This window comes from Vicugna pacos, chromosome 11, assembly GCF_048564905.1.
Source record: "Vicugna pacos chromosome 11, VicPac4, whole genome shotgun sequence".
NCBI classification, from domain to species: Eukaryota; Metazoa; Chordata; class Mammalia; order Artiodactyla; family Camelidae; genus Vicugna; species Vicugna pacos.
In genome coordinates this window covers 5,312,457-5,330,649 of record NC_132997.1, presented here as the reverse complement: position 1 = coordinate 5,330,649, position 18,193 = coordinate 5,312,457, and the positions used below count along the sequence as shown (strand labels likewise).

The 18,193-nt window shown below is 49.8% G+C and overlaps 1 protein-coding gene and 1 long non-coding RNA gene across 3 annotated transcripts; one reads left to right on the top strand and one right to left on the bottom strand.

Moving 5' to 3' along the window:
* Positions 1–7,164: 7,164 nt before the first annotated feature.
* Positions 7,165–12,173, bottom strand: LOC140699608 (uncharacterized). 2 transcript variants are annotated; one of them, XR_012077820.1, is made up of 3 exons: positions 12,052–12,173; positions 7,798–7,914; positions 7,165–7,378 (listed from the first exon to the last, which is right to left on the bottom strand). It is a non-coding gene; the product is annotated as an uncharacterized lncRNA (long non-coding RNA). The 2 variants fall into 2 exon arrangements; XR_012077819.1 differs by lacking the exon at positions 12,052–12,173 and adding an exon at positions 9,507–9,531.
* A 428-nt stretch (positions 12,174–12,601) lies between these two features.
* LOC140699654 (GDP-fucose protein O-fucosyltransferase 2-like) lies at positions 12,602–17,067 on the top strand. Its single transcript, XM_072972267.1, has 3 exons — positions 12,602–12,621; positions 14,012–14,262; positions 16,776–17,067. Exons 2-3 carry the CDS (start codon positions 14,106–14,108, stop codon positions 16,916–16,918), a joined length of 300 nt encoding a protein of 99 aa, XP_072828368.1. The 5' UTR covers positions 12,602–12,621; positions 14,012–14,105; the 3' UTR covers positions 16,919–17,067.
* Positions 17,068–18,193: the final 1,126 nt, after the last annotated feature.

Here is an 18,193-nt window from a genome sequence, read left to right as displayed (position 1 = left end):
TCCCTTTGAGGCATCCCATCAGTTCTCAGGATGAAGTCTGGCTGCTTCCACCCCATGGCCCTCCCTCCTACTGTGCTGGCCTCAGGAAGGTTCCTTATTTGGGGAAGAAGGCAGCCCACACCCTACCCCACCCCTCACGTTTCTCTAACCCAGGCTGGTGCTCTCTCTGCCCCTCAGAGTCTGGGAAGCCATCCCTCTTCAGTTATGTCCCTTCTGAGATGGACTTGCTTCCACTCAATTCTAGGCGAGGATGCACCATGGAATGCACTGGGTAAGAGAACCAAAATAAATAATTTCTTCTGTGAGGTTGTCTATTTATCTACTGGGGCTGGGCTGTGTGTAGTTTGCTACAGCTATTGGTGTGAGAGGCTAAAACAGCCTGTGTGTCCTTGTTTTGATCTCCCCGCTGTCTTTGGGTTTTCCCTAGACACTCCTGAGACATTTACTTCTTTTAGTTTTACTCCTGTTATTACACACGGGCCCTACTGACATGGAGGTAAGGTGTTGGGGGAGCGGGACAGAGCAGGGCATCTGCAGTCCTGTGATTAGTTCTCATTGAGCCTGTGCCCTGAGCTGTGACCTCCACAAGTGTGTCTCTTTCCCCCCACCCCAATTTGGGTGACACAGAAGGGATTTCCCTTCTCCCAGGTTGGTTAGGCTCTGGTAAAATTATTTCTCATTAAAAAAACAAACAAACAAAAAACAACTTCCCCCAATGAAACGGAATGTTCTGGGTGTATTTCAATACAGTTATTTTCTCCTTTCCAGGCAGGAAGCATGAGGAGTTATCCTCTGACCTTCATTCTGAGAACAGGACACGGTCCTGGATGTAAAATACATGAAAAAGAGCATGGGGCCCCTCTGACTGGCCCCCTGGAGTTGTCACACTCTGATTTCCCCACACTGAGCCTCCTGCTGGCCTCAGGGACCTGTTAAATCTACCTGCCCCCGGGATTCTTACAAAAGCAGGTTCTGCCTTGGGAGCTGTGACTCTCCAAGCCTGCCCGCTGTTCCCTTTGCAACCTCTCTGGGTTGGGAGCAGCTTTCCCCCTCAGTTTTCTGGGATCTAAGAAGAGCAGTGGGTTTGCAGCTCCCTCAGATCTGGTGTTATTTTCAGGACAGGAGGAAGAACTTCTGAGCTGCACACGAGCTGGACCAGAGGCTGGAATCCTCCCTTCCTCTGCCACTGTGCAATCAGTGGCTATGGTTCTAGCCGAGTTTCTGAAGATGTGGACTTAAACACACATATCCCAGCCCCCACAGGAGCACACAGTCCCATAAATCCACCTAGTTTCCACTGGTAACTATGGAGCCGATGGGGAAACGGGTTTCGGGACCACAGAGGCCTGACTGCACGACTTGCTCCGTGGCCTATTTACGTGGTTGCTCTGGGCCTTGTCTGAAGTGGCTTGCTTACCACACCTGGTACGTGGGAAACACAAAATAAGTACTAGAACCTTCACTTTTTCTCCCTCCAGGGCCTTCAAACATAGAAAGTAATAAGTGAACTCAGACAGCCTAGTCACCACAATGAGGTCCGTCCAGCCTGGCTCTCCTGAGTGATGGGCACTGACTTGCACCTTAACTCGGAACAGTAGAGGAACCGTCTTCCTCTAACTGGGCCTCTCCCCACACCAGGCACGCCCGCAGCTCAGACGGGGCCAGCTGCCCCACTGAGGTGTGTGCTGGTGGCTTCAGTGTGACCTGGCCCTGCCGGGACATGAACCTGCAGTGAGTGAGGTGGAGGGTCGGGTGGAGGGGGGTCCCTTCTGGGGTGGCAGGGGGCCCGGTAGCACCCCTCCCAGCCTGGTGCCTGGGGCTCCCTAACAGCTCCTACAACTCCTGGGTTGGCTCCGGTCCTGGCCACTCCACACACCCTCCCAGTATCTTTTCATTATGTCCCTTTTCTGCTTTTATCAGCGAGAAGTGGCTTCTGTTGCTTGTTCAGTGAAACAGTACATCGGTAAACCAGACTACTTCTAATATCAGTAAAATACCAACCTCGGTCAGCTCGCCGGGCAGACCGTGCAGCACAAAGGCCTGAAGAGGGCTGTGCGAACGGCTTACGTGAAGGGCCCTCATCATCTGTCTTCAGAGATACAGAAGCTGATGGTTCAGGTAAAACCTTAGGGTGGGATTGAGGAATCCAAAGCTGGTTGGTTTCAAAGGCTAACTGGTCAGACCAGACCCCTGAGCTGTGGTCAGAAGCCTGGCTCAACGTCACGCAGACTCAGCGTCCTAAGTGCCGGGTGGGGCCGGTGCTGTTCCCTTTGCAGGCTCTCGTTGGGGATTCACTGTAGCCCCTTAAATACAGCAGAAATTCCAGCCCCATTAGCCCCCACCCTGAGTGTTCCATGACACAAATCCCGGGAGTGTTTAATTTTCATCTTTGTTTAGGAGGATGAAGGTGGTTCAAGAGAAGACATAAATTCACACTTAGTGACACAAGGTCACAGCCAGTACTTCCTCCACGGAGAGCTATGTGCTCCCACAGTGGTGGCTGGGGGCTGGGCAGAGACTATCTGCTGGTCCCAGAGGGACTCGCTCCTCTGGCCACAACTCATGGGTTGGACAACAGATCCAGAGAGTGACAGAGCATCTTTCCTGGGAATTTGGAACTGACACATAGAAATCAAGTTCACTCATCTGGGGATTGGCGGAGGGGAGGGGCGGTGGTTGGAAATCAAATGAAACCAGAGCATGAGAGAAAGTTAGAAGTGAAAGAGCGAGAGACAGAGAGACTGAGCTTGTGAGAGCAAAGAGTCCGAAAGAAGGCAAACAATCAGGGGACAGAGGAATTCCAGCTCCTGACTGTCTAGTCTGTCCCAGCCCATCAACGACCCCGTGAGATGTTTAAAAACATTCCAGTTTTGCAGATTAGGAAACAGGCTGAAAGAGGTGGGGGCTGGGTTTGGGTGCACAGTTAATTCAATTGCCGCTGGACCCCACACTTCCCATTGCCTGAAGGCACCCTAATCCTCACTGGGACCCCTGTGGTCCCCTGACAGCCCAGCACCCTGATCAAAGGGCCCCTGCGGGAGTGGGAACCCCTCTTGAGTGTGGAGAGTTCCCTGCCCCGAGATGCCATGCATCAGCAGGCTCCCGCTCACCCCAGGTTAACATCAGCCCAGCTGTACAGTCTCCCGACCCGCTTCCCTCCCTGCCAGGCACCCCCATCCTTACCACCGAGTGTACTGCAGGAATTCAGGCACAGGGATGCCCAAATCAACACGAGCCCACCGGCTATAGAAACAGCAGACTCCCAGCCCCCCCTGGGTTGCGAGGGGACAGAAGGTGTCCTCAACTTTCATGTGTCTAAGACAATCTTCTTCAGCTGGAGGTTCTAGAGAAAAATAAAAGGTCCAAAACATAGTTCAGTGAGGAATTCCTCCAAGGACCTGACTCCAGTGTCTACAACCATGTGTACCTACCCCCAGACTTGGGGTGAAGGTGGATTATTGATCAGCACAACCCCTGGTGGCCCAGCTCCTTGGCTTGGCTGCCCAGAGGGGGCTGGGGGAATGGGTAAGACCAGGGCACTCAGGAAAAGCACAGAGGACCTGACCTCTCCCTTCTGCACTCGTAAACCCTTCCCCAAATCTCAAGGCATTGGACAGAGAGCCACCACAATAATGAGATGCTCCCATCACTTCACTCACTCCTGTCGGTTCACTTACATGCTGAGCATCCACTGGGTCCCAGGACATGACACATAGGATGGCTGATGGGACAGGCTTGGTCCTTCCCCCTGGAACCTGTTCAATCTGATCAAAGAATGATCACTCATAAAGAGTTTCTCAAAATTATACAGAGACCAAAGACCAACTGCAGAGTGAACCAAATTTAAAAATATATATGAAGATCCCCCAGTCTCCCCGCCTATGGTTAACAGCATAAAGCAAAAAATTCTTGCCTTTAATCACCAAGGAAGTTGTCACCCCCTCTCAGGTGGAAAGGAGAGTTATTCTTTGAGCACGTCACAGAAGTGCTCCATCGGATTGGACCAGGGCACCTACATTCATTCAGCAAATGTGTATAAGCTCCTACTACGTACGGGAATCTCCTAACTAGACCGTTCCCAAGGCTCTCGGGCTTTATCAGTCAACAAAATAGACATCACTCCCCATCACTGGGGGCTCACAATTTTAGCAGAGGAAACAGGCAGCATGTTGGGGTAGCAAGAGTTTGGAAAAATTTTTAAAAAAGAGTGATATGAGCAAACTCGGGTGATGGCGGTGGGGTGGGAGGCAGGCAGGAGGGAATAAGGCAATCCTGGCAGATCTCACGGAGTAATGAACTTGAAGCAGAATAGATCCGGAGGAAGAAGGAAGAGCCGGAGCCAGAGGCCCCCAGAGTGAGGGGGAGAGTGTGGGCAGAGAGGCAGAACACGCCGGGTCCTGAGGCCTTTGTGACGACTTTGGCTCCTAATGACATGGTGACCCGTTTAATGAGTTTTGAGGGGAGGGATGATGTAGTCCAACTTATGCTTTTGTGTTTGTGTTTTTTGGGGGGAGGTAATTTATTTATTTTAATGAATGTGCTGGTGATTGAACCCAGGATCTCAAGCATGCTAAGCATGCGGCCTACCACTGAGCTACACCCACCACCCCCAATGTATGTTTTTACAGGCTCCCTCTGACTCTGTGTGGATGAGAGATTGTAGGAAAGCAAAGATGGAAACAGGAGGCTATTGGTATCCAGGAAGGGCTGAAGGTGGCTCTTAGGAGGGCGGGGAGCAGAGAGCAGGTATTTAATTAAGACAGAATATCCAGAATTTTCTAACAAGCTGGATTTGCTGTCTGTGAGTGTAAAAGAAAGAGAGAGAAAGGACATGGTTCCAACATCTGGGCCTGGACAATGGGAGGGATGTCCTCTCCGGATGGGAAAGGGGATGGGAAAAGGTGGGGCTGAGCAGGTGGAAAGGGGCTGGTATCAGCTCAGTTCTTCAATGTCATGGTTAAGGGGTGTATTACATATTGCCACAGAAGTGCCTAATAGGTAGAGGAATCTGTTTTCTTTTTCTTTTTAACATTTAAAAAATATAATTTAAACATATTAATTGTATTATGTGAATGATTTGGGAATTTTGTTTCATGCCAAGGTATATGTTATATATAGCCAAATGGAACATATATCAAAAAAGGGGAGAAATGAGGGCTTTCACATAAACTGACTGTCCGTAACGTAGGTAAAATTTCAATAAAGCCAGTCTTCAGGGCAAAAACCTCATCGCGGTGTTACATAAAAATAAATGAAAAACGACTATGTTGATGTACCATTATTTCATGTTACATAATAGCCCCAAACTAACACAGTGTTTAACTATGAGGCTTGTAGAAATACTATTCGCTTTATTCACATAAATACAGAAGTGCAGAAATGTTCTAAGGTAGAATTAGCATCTTAGTGGAAATAATACATATTTGAGCATTTTACATGATATATATGTACTGATTCAAAATTTGGAAAAGTAATTACATAGTAGAACATATGTATGAATGAGAAAGCAAGATGAATGAAAGGAAAAGAATGTGATGTGAGTCTCAGGGATAAAGGCTCAGATGGAAAGGGGAAATCAGGGAATTTTGGAGAAATCGAGAAATTGATGGCATGCCAATTTCCAAGGCTGGGTTGCTTCCACCAAAGGAATAGCAGAGAGAGAGAGGAGAGGCCCAGGAACGCACCCTGGGGAACACCCACAGTATATGTTTGGAAAAAACAGGAGACATTGGCAAAGGACCAGCCAGCAGGCCAAAAGCAGAAACAGACAGAGCGATGGGCTGGAGGTTGAATGAAGCAGGAACACGGGGTAGGAGGGATGGAAGAGCTGGGTCAAATGCTGCCGAGGGGCCAAGCATGATGAGGAGTCAAAATTGACCACTATATTTAGCAACATGGGGTCACTGATGGCCTTGACAGGGCAGTTTCCATAGAGCGAGGGATCAGGCGAAAAGCCAGAGTGGGTGTAAAAGGGGATGGCTCAAGAGAAGATGCAGACAGTGAGTTTAAACAACTCCTTAAAGATTTGCTGCAAAGACACAGGGTGGCAATTGGTGGGGGTGAATTAGGGTCAAGGAGTGCTGTTTGTTTAAGAGGATGGACATTTATATACTGATGGTGCCAACTAGCAGGAGAACAAAATAGATGAGGCAGTGAAAGAGAGGATGGTTTTGGGAGTGACAACCCAGAGAAGATGGGAGGGATGGGGCCTCGGGGACTTTTGGAGGAACTGGCTTTCGATGCCAATTTTAATAAGCAGTGGGGCACCGAGAGTGAGGTCACAGACATCAGAAGGCGAGCGGATGTGCTGGGAGTTGCTTGTGAAATTTCTCTTCTGTTGGCTTGTTTGCTTGTTCAAAGTATAAAACTAACGTTACCAGCTGAGGAACAAGGAGGAAGAAAGAGTTACTGGAGCCATGAGCAGAAGATAAGAAAGAGCCTTCCAGGGAGAATGGGACAGTAAAAAGGGCAGGGGGAGGCGGGGGAGTGAGCTCCCAGAAAGTTACATTTTCTCTTTGACGTCCCCAAATGTGTGATGTGTTATTACCCTTCCTGCTGTCTACAAAATAAAAATTAATTATATTTCAGAGGAAATGCTATTTCATTCTAAGAGGCTGCCTGTTTCTCAGGAATGGTCATCTTAAACTGCAAATATTACAAACAACGTTGAAAAGATGAACCTGTGTACCTAAAATCCCCTATTTTCTATTAATCTGTTTACTACTTAGTTCCCCTATCAATAACACATAACAAATACTGCCATGATGGAGGTACATCGATGCTTAAAAGGAAATGAAATCTGTATCCTTTAGCTAAATTCCATGGCTTCCTTAATATGCAGTTCCACTTGGAATTTAGGAATGTCTGGTATAAGAAGTGAGAAACAGTTTGAGAAAATCCCGGCTCAGAATTATACATCACAACCACATCTCACAAGTATATACAGCCGTAAAAAAGTTTAAAAGCAAAACTCCGTAACTACTCTTAAAGACCTTTGCAAACCTGGGCCTACCAAGATGTTTCCAAACTGGAAAGGAACTCCAATCTCTTGCCTGGTACCGGACCAGAGGCTGGCCAGCCTTTTCTGTAAAAGTGAGAGAGTAAATATTTTCAGTTTTGCAGATCATTTTGTTGTAACCATGCAGGTAGGCAATAAGAAAGCTAAGAGCACTGGGAGACAGGAAACAAACGGGCATGCCCACACTCTCCCTTCCACTCAGGGCAGCTTCTCTGTGGTGGGGAGCTTTGCCACAAACACTTGCTTCTTTGTTTCCATTGGTTTCTTTGTTTCCACCTTACTGCTCAAGCTCAGAACTTCAGGTGGGCCTGGTCCTTCAGCATCCATGCAGAGAAGGCTGAGCGGGGTTGGGAACCCCACCTGATGGAGAAGAGAGATTACTGGGAGGGACATTGTGGAGGCCACCATGACATGAGACAATCACACCTTCCGCGGTGAAAGGGAACGAAGACAAGGGAAGGACACAGTAGTGGGACCCCTAGGTCGCCTGCCAGGCTTGTTCTCCCTCCACGGCAACCATGGGGGCCTGGGGGGTGTTGGGCTTCAGCTACGGTGATTAGGATGAAGGGACTCAATATAAAGGACCCTCCACCTCCTCACTAGGTTCCAAACGCAGCCCCTCTAAGTCCACCCTCTGAGTTTCTGGAACTCTGCTGGAAGAATACATGAGCAGGCCAGAGCCAGAGCCCAAGCCAAACATGACAGGGGTCTCGTGGGGCTGTAACCCCATGCTCAGTGGTCGGGGACTCCTTGCAAATCTGCATAAATCCCTGTTCCACCTCATTCCTGGGAGAAACCCCAGATCTCCTCCTGCTCTGTCTGTTCTTCTCTTGAGGCTATTGTCCTGGAGGGATGCTGAGTCCTTGAACCTGGTCCTCCAAACGTACATAAGCAGCCTGTTCAATAAAACAAATTATGCACTTTTTCACATTTGCCAGTTTTTTGATTCCAGAAAGGCTGTGGGACTCATTCTCACAGTCTCCTGTGCCGCCACCACATGGTGGCCCTCTACTCATGTAAACACGATTTCCCACAACCACACCCTGCCTCCCAGCTTGTCAGAGGGGAGTGTCCCACAAAGACACAGGTGTTTGTGAGGATCCTGTCCCCCAGCAGAAAGCCTGCTCCTGGAGCCACGGACAGGGATCTGGCCTCCTAAGCCGCTCAGCTCTAATTCAAAGCCTAAAGTGGGGGCCCCGAACATTGCTGAATGACTTTCTGAATCACCTGGAATGGAGGGGACTGATTTTCTTTCCAGGAATGGAGGTAGCGTAGCCTCCATTTTCAGGGCTGACCTTGACGATGGATCTAGTTCCCCCGACTGCACCGCAGGAAGGAGAGGCCCTTCCATCCCACAGCTTGGAAACCCAACCCAAGGGAGTACTGAAGCAGTGCATTGCTGCCAGGTCCAGCATCTCTGCAGAGTGGCCTCTGCCCTTGAATGAGCCCCTTCCCAGGGCCTTCCTTGCCCGGACACGACCACACCCCAGGCTGTGCCAGAGCTCTGGGGTTCTGCGTGTCCAGGGCACACAGGTGGGACCTGAGCCAGGTGTCCCCTGGGCCTCAAGGGAGAGAGGTCTACTTCTGCATCAGGGGAAGGTGACCCCACAAGGCTGGCAGGACACTCTCAATATGGACCTCCAGGAGCCCTGAGAGCAGTTTCCCTGCAGGTGTTAAGAGCCATCATCAGGAGGGCAGGCCCCTCTTTGTGCAGACCATCCAGCAGTGCTGGGCCCACGTGCTGACCTCAGAAATCTACATGCCCCCAGGATACCCCAGGCAACCTCACAACTTCGTCACTTGGTGACCTGGGTACCACGAGCTCCTTGGCCATCCCATGAGGGTGGTCCTTGCAGGCATGGTCTCCAGGTTCTCCCGTTGAGAAATCCCCCTGGGTTTCTGTGGTCACAGAGCACACACCAGAAGATTCTAGTCCTGCAGTGACCCCCACAGCAGTCAGCTCCCCTGTGCATGTCCAGGGACAAGTGACAGCAATTTATTGCCAGGAACCGTGATGAACAAGGGGGTGGGATTCCATACTAAGTTCAGGATCCTGGTAACTCACTCTGCACCCCAAAAAGCTTCCATGAGAAATGTGTGTATTGGGATGTCTGTGCCCCTAGAAGAGCTGTTCCTGAGGGTTCCTGGGACCCTCCAGCCCCTCTCAAGGTTCTCAGATCCTGGGTCTAAATTTCTATCTGCCTCTTTTGGTGTACGGCCACCTGTGTCTCGTGGTCACAGGTCACTTTATTGCATGACTTGGCATGTTCTTAGTGCTCGTCCTCCACCCCTGCACTAGACTCCCAAGATGTTCCCACTGACCCTTGGCTCCCTGGGTGGCTCGGGGGGCCCTAAGTCTGCACCCTTCACTCTCCTCCTCTACCCCCACCTCTGGGGCCAACCCTAGGTGGACTTGGAGGTGTTTGTAAATGAGTCTTACACAAGGACATGTCTGGACAAAGCAGGACCCCACCCCCGGAAAACTCACCTGCTCCCTTCTCAGAAGAGGACCACACAGCCCCACATTGCCTCCCAGGGGTCTACTCAGGACACAGTCCTCCAGTTCTGGGCAAGGTGTCTCCCTGGAATCCTTGCTTCCGGGAAGAGCCTCTCTGTCCTTCTTCAGAGTTTAGAGGTGTTCCCATGTCCCTGACCACCAAGATGCCCAGCACAGTCCCTTCAGTGACCTGGAGAGACAAGGAACTTATGTGGCCACAGGTCTCACAGGACACACCTGCAGGGACCCCAGGCTAAAGGGCTGTCCTTCTGCCTTCTCAGGTGTGGCTCCCGTGGTACCTTTTTGCAGGGGGTCCAAACGGGGAGTGTGGCCCAAAGCAGTTCATGGGGCTCTCTGGGAAGGGAAGACTTGGGCCAGGTGGCCTTGCCTGGTTTCCCTGCTGGGCCACTCTGAAAACCCCCGCTCCTCTGGCTGTGGCTGGAGTCCCCCCAAACTTCAGGGCGGGGCCCTTTCTCTCAGCCTCCACTGACTCCAAAGCCACGCTGGTGCTGGCGAGGGGAAAGAGCTTTCTTGCCTTCTTTTGGCCAAGTTTCCACAGGTGGATGCTGCGGGGAGCTGGAGAGAGAGGTAGCACTTGCTCAGATGTGAGTGGTTAAGCAATTTGACACCCTGTCAACTAGCCTTAAACATTGGAATGAGGACTTTCCCGGTAAAGCTGGAAGTTACTTTCAGTAACTTGTCTAAAGATTTCTTTCTTTTTTTCCACTTAAAGACTCATAAAATCTCTCCCAGGTCATTCTTGGTATGGACCATTATCCAGGGATCAATCAGGAAATGCAGGAGGAGAGGGGTGGGGGTGGGGGAGAGGGGAGGTTAGATCAGAGCCCACGGAGAGGAGATGCCCCTCCCAGGAGCCACACACTGGGCTGTGGCTTCTGGCATCCAGCTCTCCTGTTCTCAGGCCCATTCCATCTGCGGAGTTTTCCAAAAAAAAAAATGGTGGAAGGGCCATGGAGGACACCTAGACCTTCCAGAATAGACAGGGGGAGCAGAGTCACCATGCTGGCCCTGGGTTTGGAGACAGACCTGCAGTGGAGACCACAGGCTTCTGAGAAGCCAGTTTCGAAATAAAGGCAGTATGCACTGGAATACCCGGTTCTAGCGAGTTCTTCATCATAGACATGTAATTTACATAGTTCTCACCACGAAATTCTGTGTTCCCAACACGCTACATGAATGACGGCTTCAACACACATTCATTTCTGAGATGTGAACAAGTGTAGAGCCGCTCTTTCATCCAGCATAATGGGCATGGCTACACCTAAGAACACTTACCAAGATTTCTCAGCAAGAGCCAATTTCGAAATAAAGGCAGTTTGTGCAGGAAAAGCCTGTTGGAGTGAGGGCGTCCCCATACACATGTAAGTTATATAGTTCCCCTCACCATGAAACGCTGTTCCCAACATGCTACATGCATGAAGGCTTCGACACACATTCAGTTCTAAGATGTAAGCATGTGGAGTGCCGCTCTTTCATTCAGCACAAAAGGCATGGTTACACCCAGGAAGATTTACCCAGATTTCTCAGCTGCTTCCTTCAGCCAGATTCAAAATAAAGGCAGTTTGTGCTGGGAAAGCCTGTTGGAGCGTGTTCAGAGCTGTTTCGGGCTCTGTCCCAGCTGGAGGGTGCAAAGCCCAACCTCCAGAAAGAGGGACCAGGACCCCAGCCTCCAGGTGGTGTTGCCTTTGTTGGGGAACAGTGATCTTTGGGTAAGATATTTTGCAGCTCTCTCTAAAAACTGCTTTGACTTAAGTTTGCATCCTAGTCACCAGTTCCAGGACAACAGAAAAGGCATACCCTACATCCCTTTGCACTCAACTCTTCCCAAAAGAGCAAATATTTGTCCATGAAAATACCAGCTGCTCTTCTAAGGCCCACTAAATACCCAGCAGTGTGGGCGGTGCACTCTTGATCAGGGACAGGAGGAGAGGGAACAGCGGTCCTCCGGTAGGCTTGGCCTGGTGTGGCAGCTGCGCTGTGGGTGCGTGGTGGGGAGGGAATGCAGGGAATCCTGTTTGAGGGGCCTCTGTGCACGCCTGCATTATAGTCTGAGGTTTCATACAAAGGCTCCAGGCATCCTAACTGATCAGATACAGCCCCCACCCTTGGGCTGGAACCACCAGGAGATAAGTACCTGTAACAGGGACAGTGCCTGGTGTGGGGAGAGGTCATGGGACACTCCGGGGGCAGGGGCGGTGGTGCTGGGGAAGGCAGGGGATGCAGTGAAGGGTGGAGGGAGCAGGGTCCTTTGCTTGGGGGTGCGAGTTCTTTGGGAGACCACAGGGCATGGCACACATCATCCCCACCCTATACCCCAAATTCCTAGCCCCGCCAACACAGGGGCTGCTCTGCACCCTCTCAACGTGGCTCTCCTGTAAGACCGCACCCAACCAGGCATCTGGCACCCTGCCCTACCTCCCCTCTTGGGACAGATCCCGTCTTCTTGGAAACTGCCTTGCAGCGCGTATTCAAGGCCGGCAGCCGGCCTGGCGGATCTGCACTTCAGGTGCCCTACCTGGCCAGCCGTGCCTGCCTGGGCTCAGTCCTCTATCTTGCCCACCGGTAGCCTGGGTCCACTTCCGGTGCAAGCGGAGGCCCCGGAGCCCAGGCTGAGCCCCGCACACAGACAGGTGAGGGTGCCCCCGCCCCGCTGCCCCGCCGCCCCGCCCACTGGTGGCAGCACTGCCCCAGCCTCCGGCCGGTGCCACCTGCAGGTGAGGACGTCCGCGCGGCCCCGCCCGCCCCGGCCCCACCCAGCTGCCCCATAAGCCTCCCCCCACCCCCGTCCTGGCCGCGCCCTGGCTCCCATTGGCTCCGAAAGTTCTGCCCTCGCACGTCTAGCCTCGGGAGGACGCAGACGCAAGCGCTAGGGGAGGGCCCCGCGGCGTTGCCATGAATACAGACGCCGCGCTCCTCGCGGGCCGGCGTGCGCTTCTGGGGCAGGCAGCGGGCTCCGGAAGTGTGCAGCTGCCCGGGACCATGGCGGTGTTTGCTGCTGGGGATGGCGGCTTGCTTGGCCGGGCCACTAGTTTTGGCCGCGTCAGTCGGCGGCCGACATCCTTTCTGGGGCGGCGTCTCACAGACGGTAAACGTACGGCCGCGCCGTTGGCGGGGCCAGTGGACATGGACCGGGGTGGGATCCGGGTTGGTGTGGCGGCCGGGGAGGGCTTTGGTGCCGGGGAGCGGGTTGGGGCGGGGGGGACAGGGCTGGGGCACAGCCTCCGGCTTTCCTCCCCCTCGGGCTCTGGGGCTTGGACCGCGAGTCCGGGTAGCCCTGCGTGGCCGCGGCCTCCCAGAACCCCTGGGAAGGGCAGGTGGAGGACCCGTCATTTATGAAGCGGGGCCTTACCCGGGTTTTGAAGAGCCCCAAAATCAGATGTTGGAATAGGGTGGTTTATCAGCCTTGTATATCAGCAGGGAAATTTCAGTTCCATCCAGATGTTGGCTCCTTCGATAAAACTCAGGAGTAAGACAAGGGTCAGTGTCAATTAGCAGTTATCTAGGGCTTGACTCAAAATAGACTGTGTGGGGTGTAGAGATGGTAGACGGGCCCTCCCTTTCAAGGTTGGTAGTCTTCTGGGATTAGAGGCCTCAGTTGAGGATTACATCCTCATCTGCAGTAATGGAGGTTGTGGGAAACATTAACACAGAGAAGGGAGGGGTGTTGCTGCGGTAACTCATTAAAGAAGCCAGGACACTTGCCTGGCTCTTGTGTAGGAGAGTCTCGCCTAGGGTAGGGCAGCAGTTATCAAAGTGAGTCCGAGGCCCCTGAGATGCAAGACTATTTTCGTAGAAATGCCGGGAAGTCACCTGCCTTTTGCACACTCTTGCACTCCCGAGTTTCCTGTGGGGTTTTCCAGGGAAAACCTGGTCTGTGATATCACAAAACAGGTAATGTAGAGGCAGATAGAATTAAGCTCTCACCAGTCCAAAAGAGATTTTCAGAAATTAAAATCACTGCTATTCCTCTCATTAATGATTTTTGTTTAGAAAAATATACTTATTTTTTGCTTAAGAGTATTAATGGTATCATGTAGTAGGTTGTTATTATTTTTAAGTGAACTCATAAGCATTTTTTAAAGTTCTTATTTAACTTCTAACACAGGAACTATTGATAGATTTAACCTACATAAACAGCAGCCTTTTGAAGTCCTCAGTAATTAAGAGTGTACAGGGGTCTTTAGGCCAAGAAGTTTGAGAGCTCCTGGAGAACGGGTGCTCAGGTACTAGTCAGGTGCTTAGCGTTGATAGACAGATGCCAAGATGTCTTCTGCATGTGCTCCCGGACTCGAAATAATTGGCCACACAGAGATCGGTGGGCAGTGCCTCCACTATACAAACCAGAAGCTGCTGAACGTGTCTTGAGTCTAGGCCATGTGCTGTGCAGAGATTCCCATTGTATCTGTTCTATCTAAGCCGGGATTCCTGTGCAGAGACCTGGCCCTGAAGACCCGCTCTCCTTTGCTCCCTGCAAGGTACCTTCTGTGTTATGTCAACCCTCCGGAGGGCTTCAGCCTCCGTAGGGGCGTCTGTATCCACATCGCCTTCCTCCTGAAGACCCTGCTGAAAATGGAGGAGTCGGTGCTGGTGATACCCTCTTGGGGCCGCCTCTACCATTGGCAGAGCCTGGACATCCACCAGGTCCGGATTCCCTGGTCTGACTTTTTTGATCTCTCAAGTCTCAACAGAAACATCCCTGACACTGAGTACGAACAGTTCATTGCAGGTGAGATGGTGATCGTTTAACTGGGGCCAGACGGTTTTTGTTCTGGTTCCGATGTGAACATCGGGCCGTCTTGCTTCGGGCTTGTCAGTCTGCTTAGGGGCCGTGCTCATGTTTCCTGCACTGCAGGTGAATTTGGTCTTTCCACAGTTTTTCTCAGGAAATATATCTGAAGTGTATGAGCTCTGTGTTCCCTCCCCTCTGAAAACCCTGGCCTTCTGGTGAGATGGAGCGGTGACAAGGAGGCCACTGCCACAGAGGCCTTGTCCCAGCAGGACTCGCTCCCTGGGCAGTAAGGGCCATTCTTACCTGAAGGAAAACACGATGTATGTGTACCATGGGCCACGTGCTGGAGAAGGTATGTAACCTCTCATTCAGTATAATTTGGTCCTGCTCAAGATTCCCATTTTACTTTTTGTAGGAGGTAAGAGTTGAAGATTTTCTTTGAATACAGCTATTTAGAGCTTATCTTTTTTTTTTTAAATTGAAATGTGGTTGATTTACAATGTTTAGTTAGTTTCAGATATACAGCTGTTTTGTTAGTTTCAGGTATACAGCATAGTGATTCAGTTGTACATATACATAGTCTATTCTTTTTCAGGTTCTTTTCCATTATAGGTTGCAAGATACTGAACATTTTCCCCTGTGTTCTACAGTGAATCCTTGCTGTTTGTCTGTTTTACATGTAGTAGTTTGTAATTGTTAATCCCAAACTCCTAAGTTTGTTTTCTAAGTCTGTGAGCCTGTTTTTGTTTTGTAAATAAGTTTATTTGTATCTTTTTTAAAAATTCCACATATAAGTGATATCATTATGTTACTTGTCTTTCTCTGTCTGAGTTATTTCACTTTAGTGTGATAATCTCCAAGTCCATCCATGTTGCTGTAAATGGCATTATTTCCTTCTTTGTTACAACTGAGTAATATTCTTTTATATCTAAATACTACATCTTTATCCAGTCATTTGTCAGTGGGCGTTTAGGTTGCTTCTATGTCTTGGTCATTGAAAACAATGCTGCTGTGAACATTGGGGTGCAGGTATATTTTGAAATTAAGGTTCCCTCTGGATATATGCCCAGGAGTGGGATTGCTGGATCAAATGATGTCTTTTTTTAGTCTTTTGAGGAATCTCCATACTGTTTTCCACATTGGCTTCACCAAACTACATTCCCAGCAATAATGTAGGAGGGTTCCCTTTTCTCCAAGCCTCTCCAGCATTTATGGTGAGTGGATGTTTGAATGGTGGCCATTCTGAGTAGTGTGAGATGATAGCTTATTGTAGTTTTGATTTGCATTTCTCAGATAATTAACGATATTGTGCCTTTTTTTCATATGCCTATTGGCCATTTGTATATCTTCATTGGAGAATTGCTTGTTTAGTTGTTCTGCCCATTTTTGGATTGGGTTCTTTATTTTTTTTTCTTATAAAGTTGTATGAACTATTTTTATAGTCTACAAGTTAAGCCATGTTCAGTCTCATCTTTTGCAAATATTTTCTCACATTCCATAGGTTGTCTTTTTGTTTTGCTTATGGTTTCTATTGCTTTGAAATAGCTGATAGGTGTAACTAGGTCCCATTTGTTTATTTTGGCTTTTATTTTCTGTTGCTTGGGTGGATTGCCCTAGGAAAACACTGCTGATATATATGTCAAATAATGTTTTGCCTATGTTTTCTTCTGAGAGTTTTTTAGTATCTTGTCTAATGTTTAACTCTTTAAGCCATTTAGAGTTTGTTTCTTTTTTGGGTTTTTTTTTTTCAACTCTATTATATTCTTTCGATTTGTGGTTACCCTATTTTTCAAGTATATCAACCCATTATCATATCTATTTCCTTTAGACTGATAATCACGTAGGCTCCAACACATCCTAAGAATAATGAGAAAAAGGAAAAAGAAAGAGAAAAAAAATCTATCTTTTCTTGCTACCGTCTCCCTTTCCCACCTTTTTGTATTTTGATGTACTTTTTCTTTTTTACATCTTCATGTTTATTGTCTTGTAACTCGTTATTTCATTTCCAATGATGGTTTTCCCATTTCTATAGCATCCTGCTTCCTTTCTGTTTAGAGTAGAACCTTTTAATGTCTCTGTTTGGTTCCATAATGCTGAATTATCTCCCTAACCCCCTCCCTCCTGAGCCTCTGAATACTCAGTACAGGGAAGCCAAACCATCCTAGCCTTCATCGGTCTTGGGATGCAATCTTCAGAGTGGGAAAGAAGAATCATTGAAAAATAATATTCTGTTTGTTGCTTTCTACCCTTGCCCAGAGAGTGAGAATCACCTCTGAAGGCAGAGGAAGAAAGATGGGGGCACGGGGCACAAAGTCTTTTCTCCTTTTGCTACTGAAAAAATGATTTCTTTCGTAATTAGTGATGATGCCCTTTAAATTGGTAAGATCGAGATTCCACAGCTTCAACGCCTGTGAATAACCAGCTGGGAGAAAGCTCTCCAGGGCCCCTGCAGTGGGAAAGGCAGCCCCTCTGAGCACCTGTTGTTCTTTATTCTTCCTGCCTCCACACAGGTTCGCTAGGCACTGTGCAGGACGATGCAGTTCCCCAAGGTGGAGGACTGGGAGACCCCTGCTTGGTGGCGAGCCACAGGAGCCCACACTTGAAGGACAAAGTGAAGAGTAGTGGGGCGGGCATAGGAACAGAGGATGGTTGAGACCCAGGATAGTTTCCTGGAGGCCAGCAGGTGAGACTGGTGGGGCAGATGGGGCCCTGGTGCATGGGCTGTCCTTGAGGGATCTGAAGCAAAGATATGAACCAAGATACTGGATTCGTGTGGGGGTAAATCTCCCCCTGGAGGCTACGTGGCAGTGCAGCGAGCCCAGGAGGAGCGGGCATTTCCCCAAAGTTGGGTTGACAGATCACAACCAACTCACTGGGAACCGAGAGGTACAGAGATATTGTTAACTTTTTGTCCCTCTTCCTGGAAAAAAATTGCTTCCTGTTGAATAGCCTGTGTAGTTAGTGAGAATTAAAGACATGAAGTAACATTTCTTCAAAAGTCATCCATTGTGTAGTTGTTAATAAGGGTCAAATGCAAACTTGAATAGATTAAATCAAACAGTCATCATCATATTTTAAAATCTTTTAAAATAAAAAATCTTGCTGTCTTTGTTCTTCATTTCAGGGTTCACTTGGTGATAATAGTAACAAAAGCAACAGCAAACCTTTAAAGAATTCTGTCCTGCTGTTCCAGGAACTCTGTGTTCATGGCAAACCAATGAGGTGGCACTTAACAGGAAGGACAGTCATTAATCACACAGCTAGTAAATGGCAGGGGTGGGACTTGAACCCAAGCTGTCTGGCCCCAGAGCCCCCTCTCAGGCCCTTCAGTGCAGCTCATCACTTGGTATGCCCAACAGAGGCCAGCATTAAAGAGCAGCGTGACCTTGGCCAAGGCTGCTTCACTGCTTGGCCTCTGTTTCTTCATCTGTAGAATGGGGGTGTGGGCAGTGAACTCTGTGAGCTCAGTGGTCACTTCCTCCAGCTCGGCTATTCTACTGCTTTGAGTTAATTTAAGAAGTATCCGAGCCCCTGAATGGCCCACCCATAGGCTGGCGCTTTGCTAGGCCGTGGGTTACGGAGAAAAATAAGATCAGCCTGCTTCTCCGAGGAGCCTGTGTCCCTCCACGGCAAACGGCTGTGAGGCCCAGGCTCCCTCGCTGGCAGTCGGGGACTGGGCAGGAATGTCTGATAGAAGATGGAGGCAGAGCCCCTCCGGGAACAGTGGTGGCCACAGAGCTATCAGGAGCGGGAGCATCTGCCCAGGCTGCTGAGAGGGGGGCCCTCATGAGGCCAGTAGCCCCCCCAAACTAAGCCCTCAGGACAAAGATCCAGCCATTCCTGCAGTGTCACAACAGAGCCAGTCCATCCTCATCACTGTGCCCCTGTGCGCCTTTGTCCTGGGGCCTCTCTTCCCCCTACACCCAGA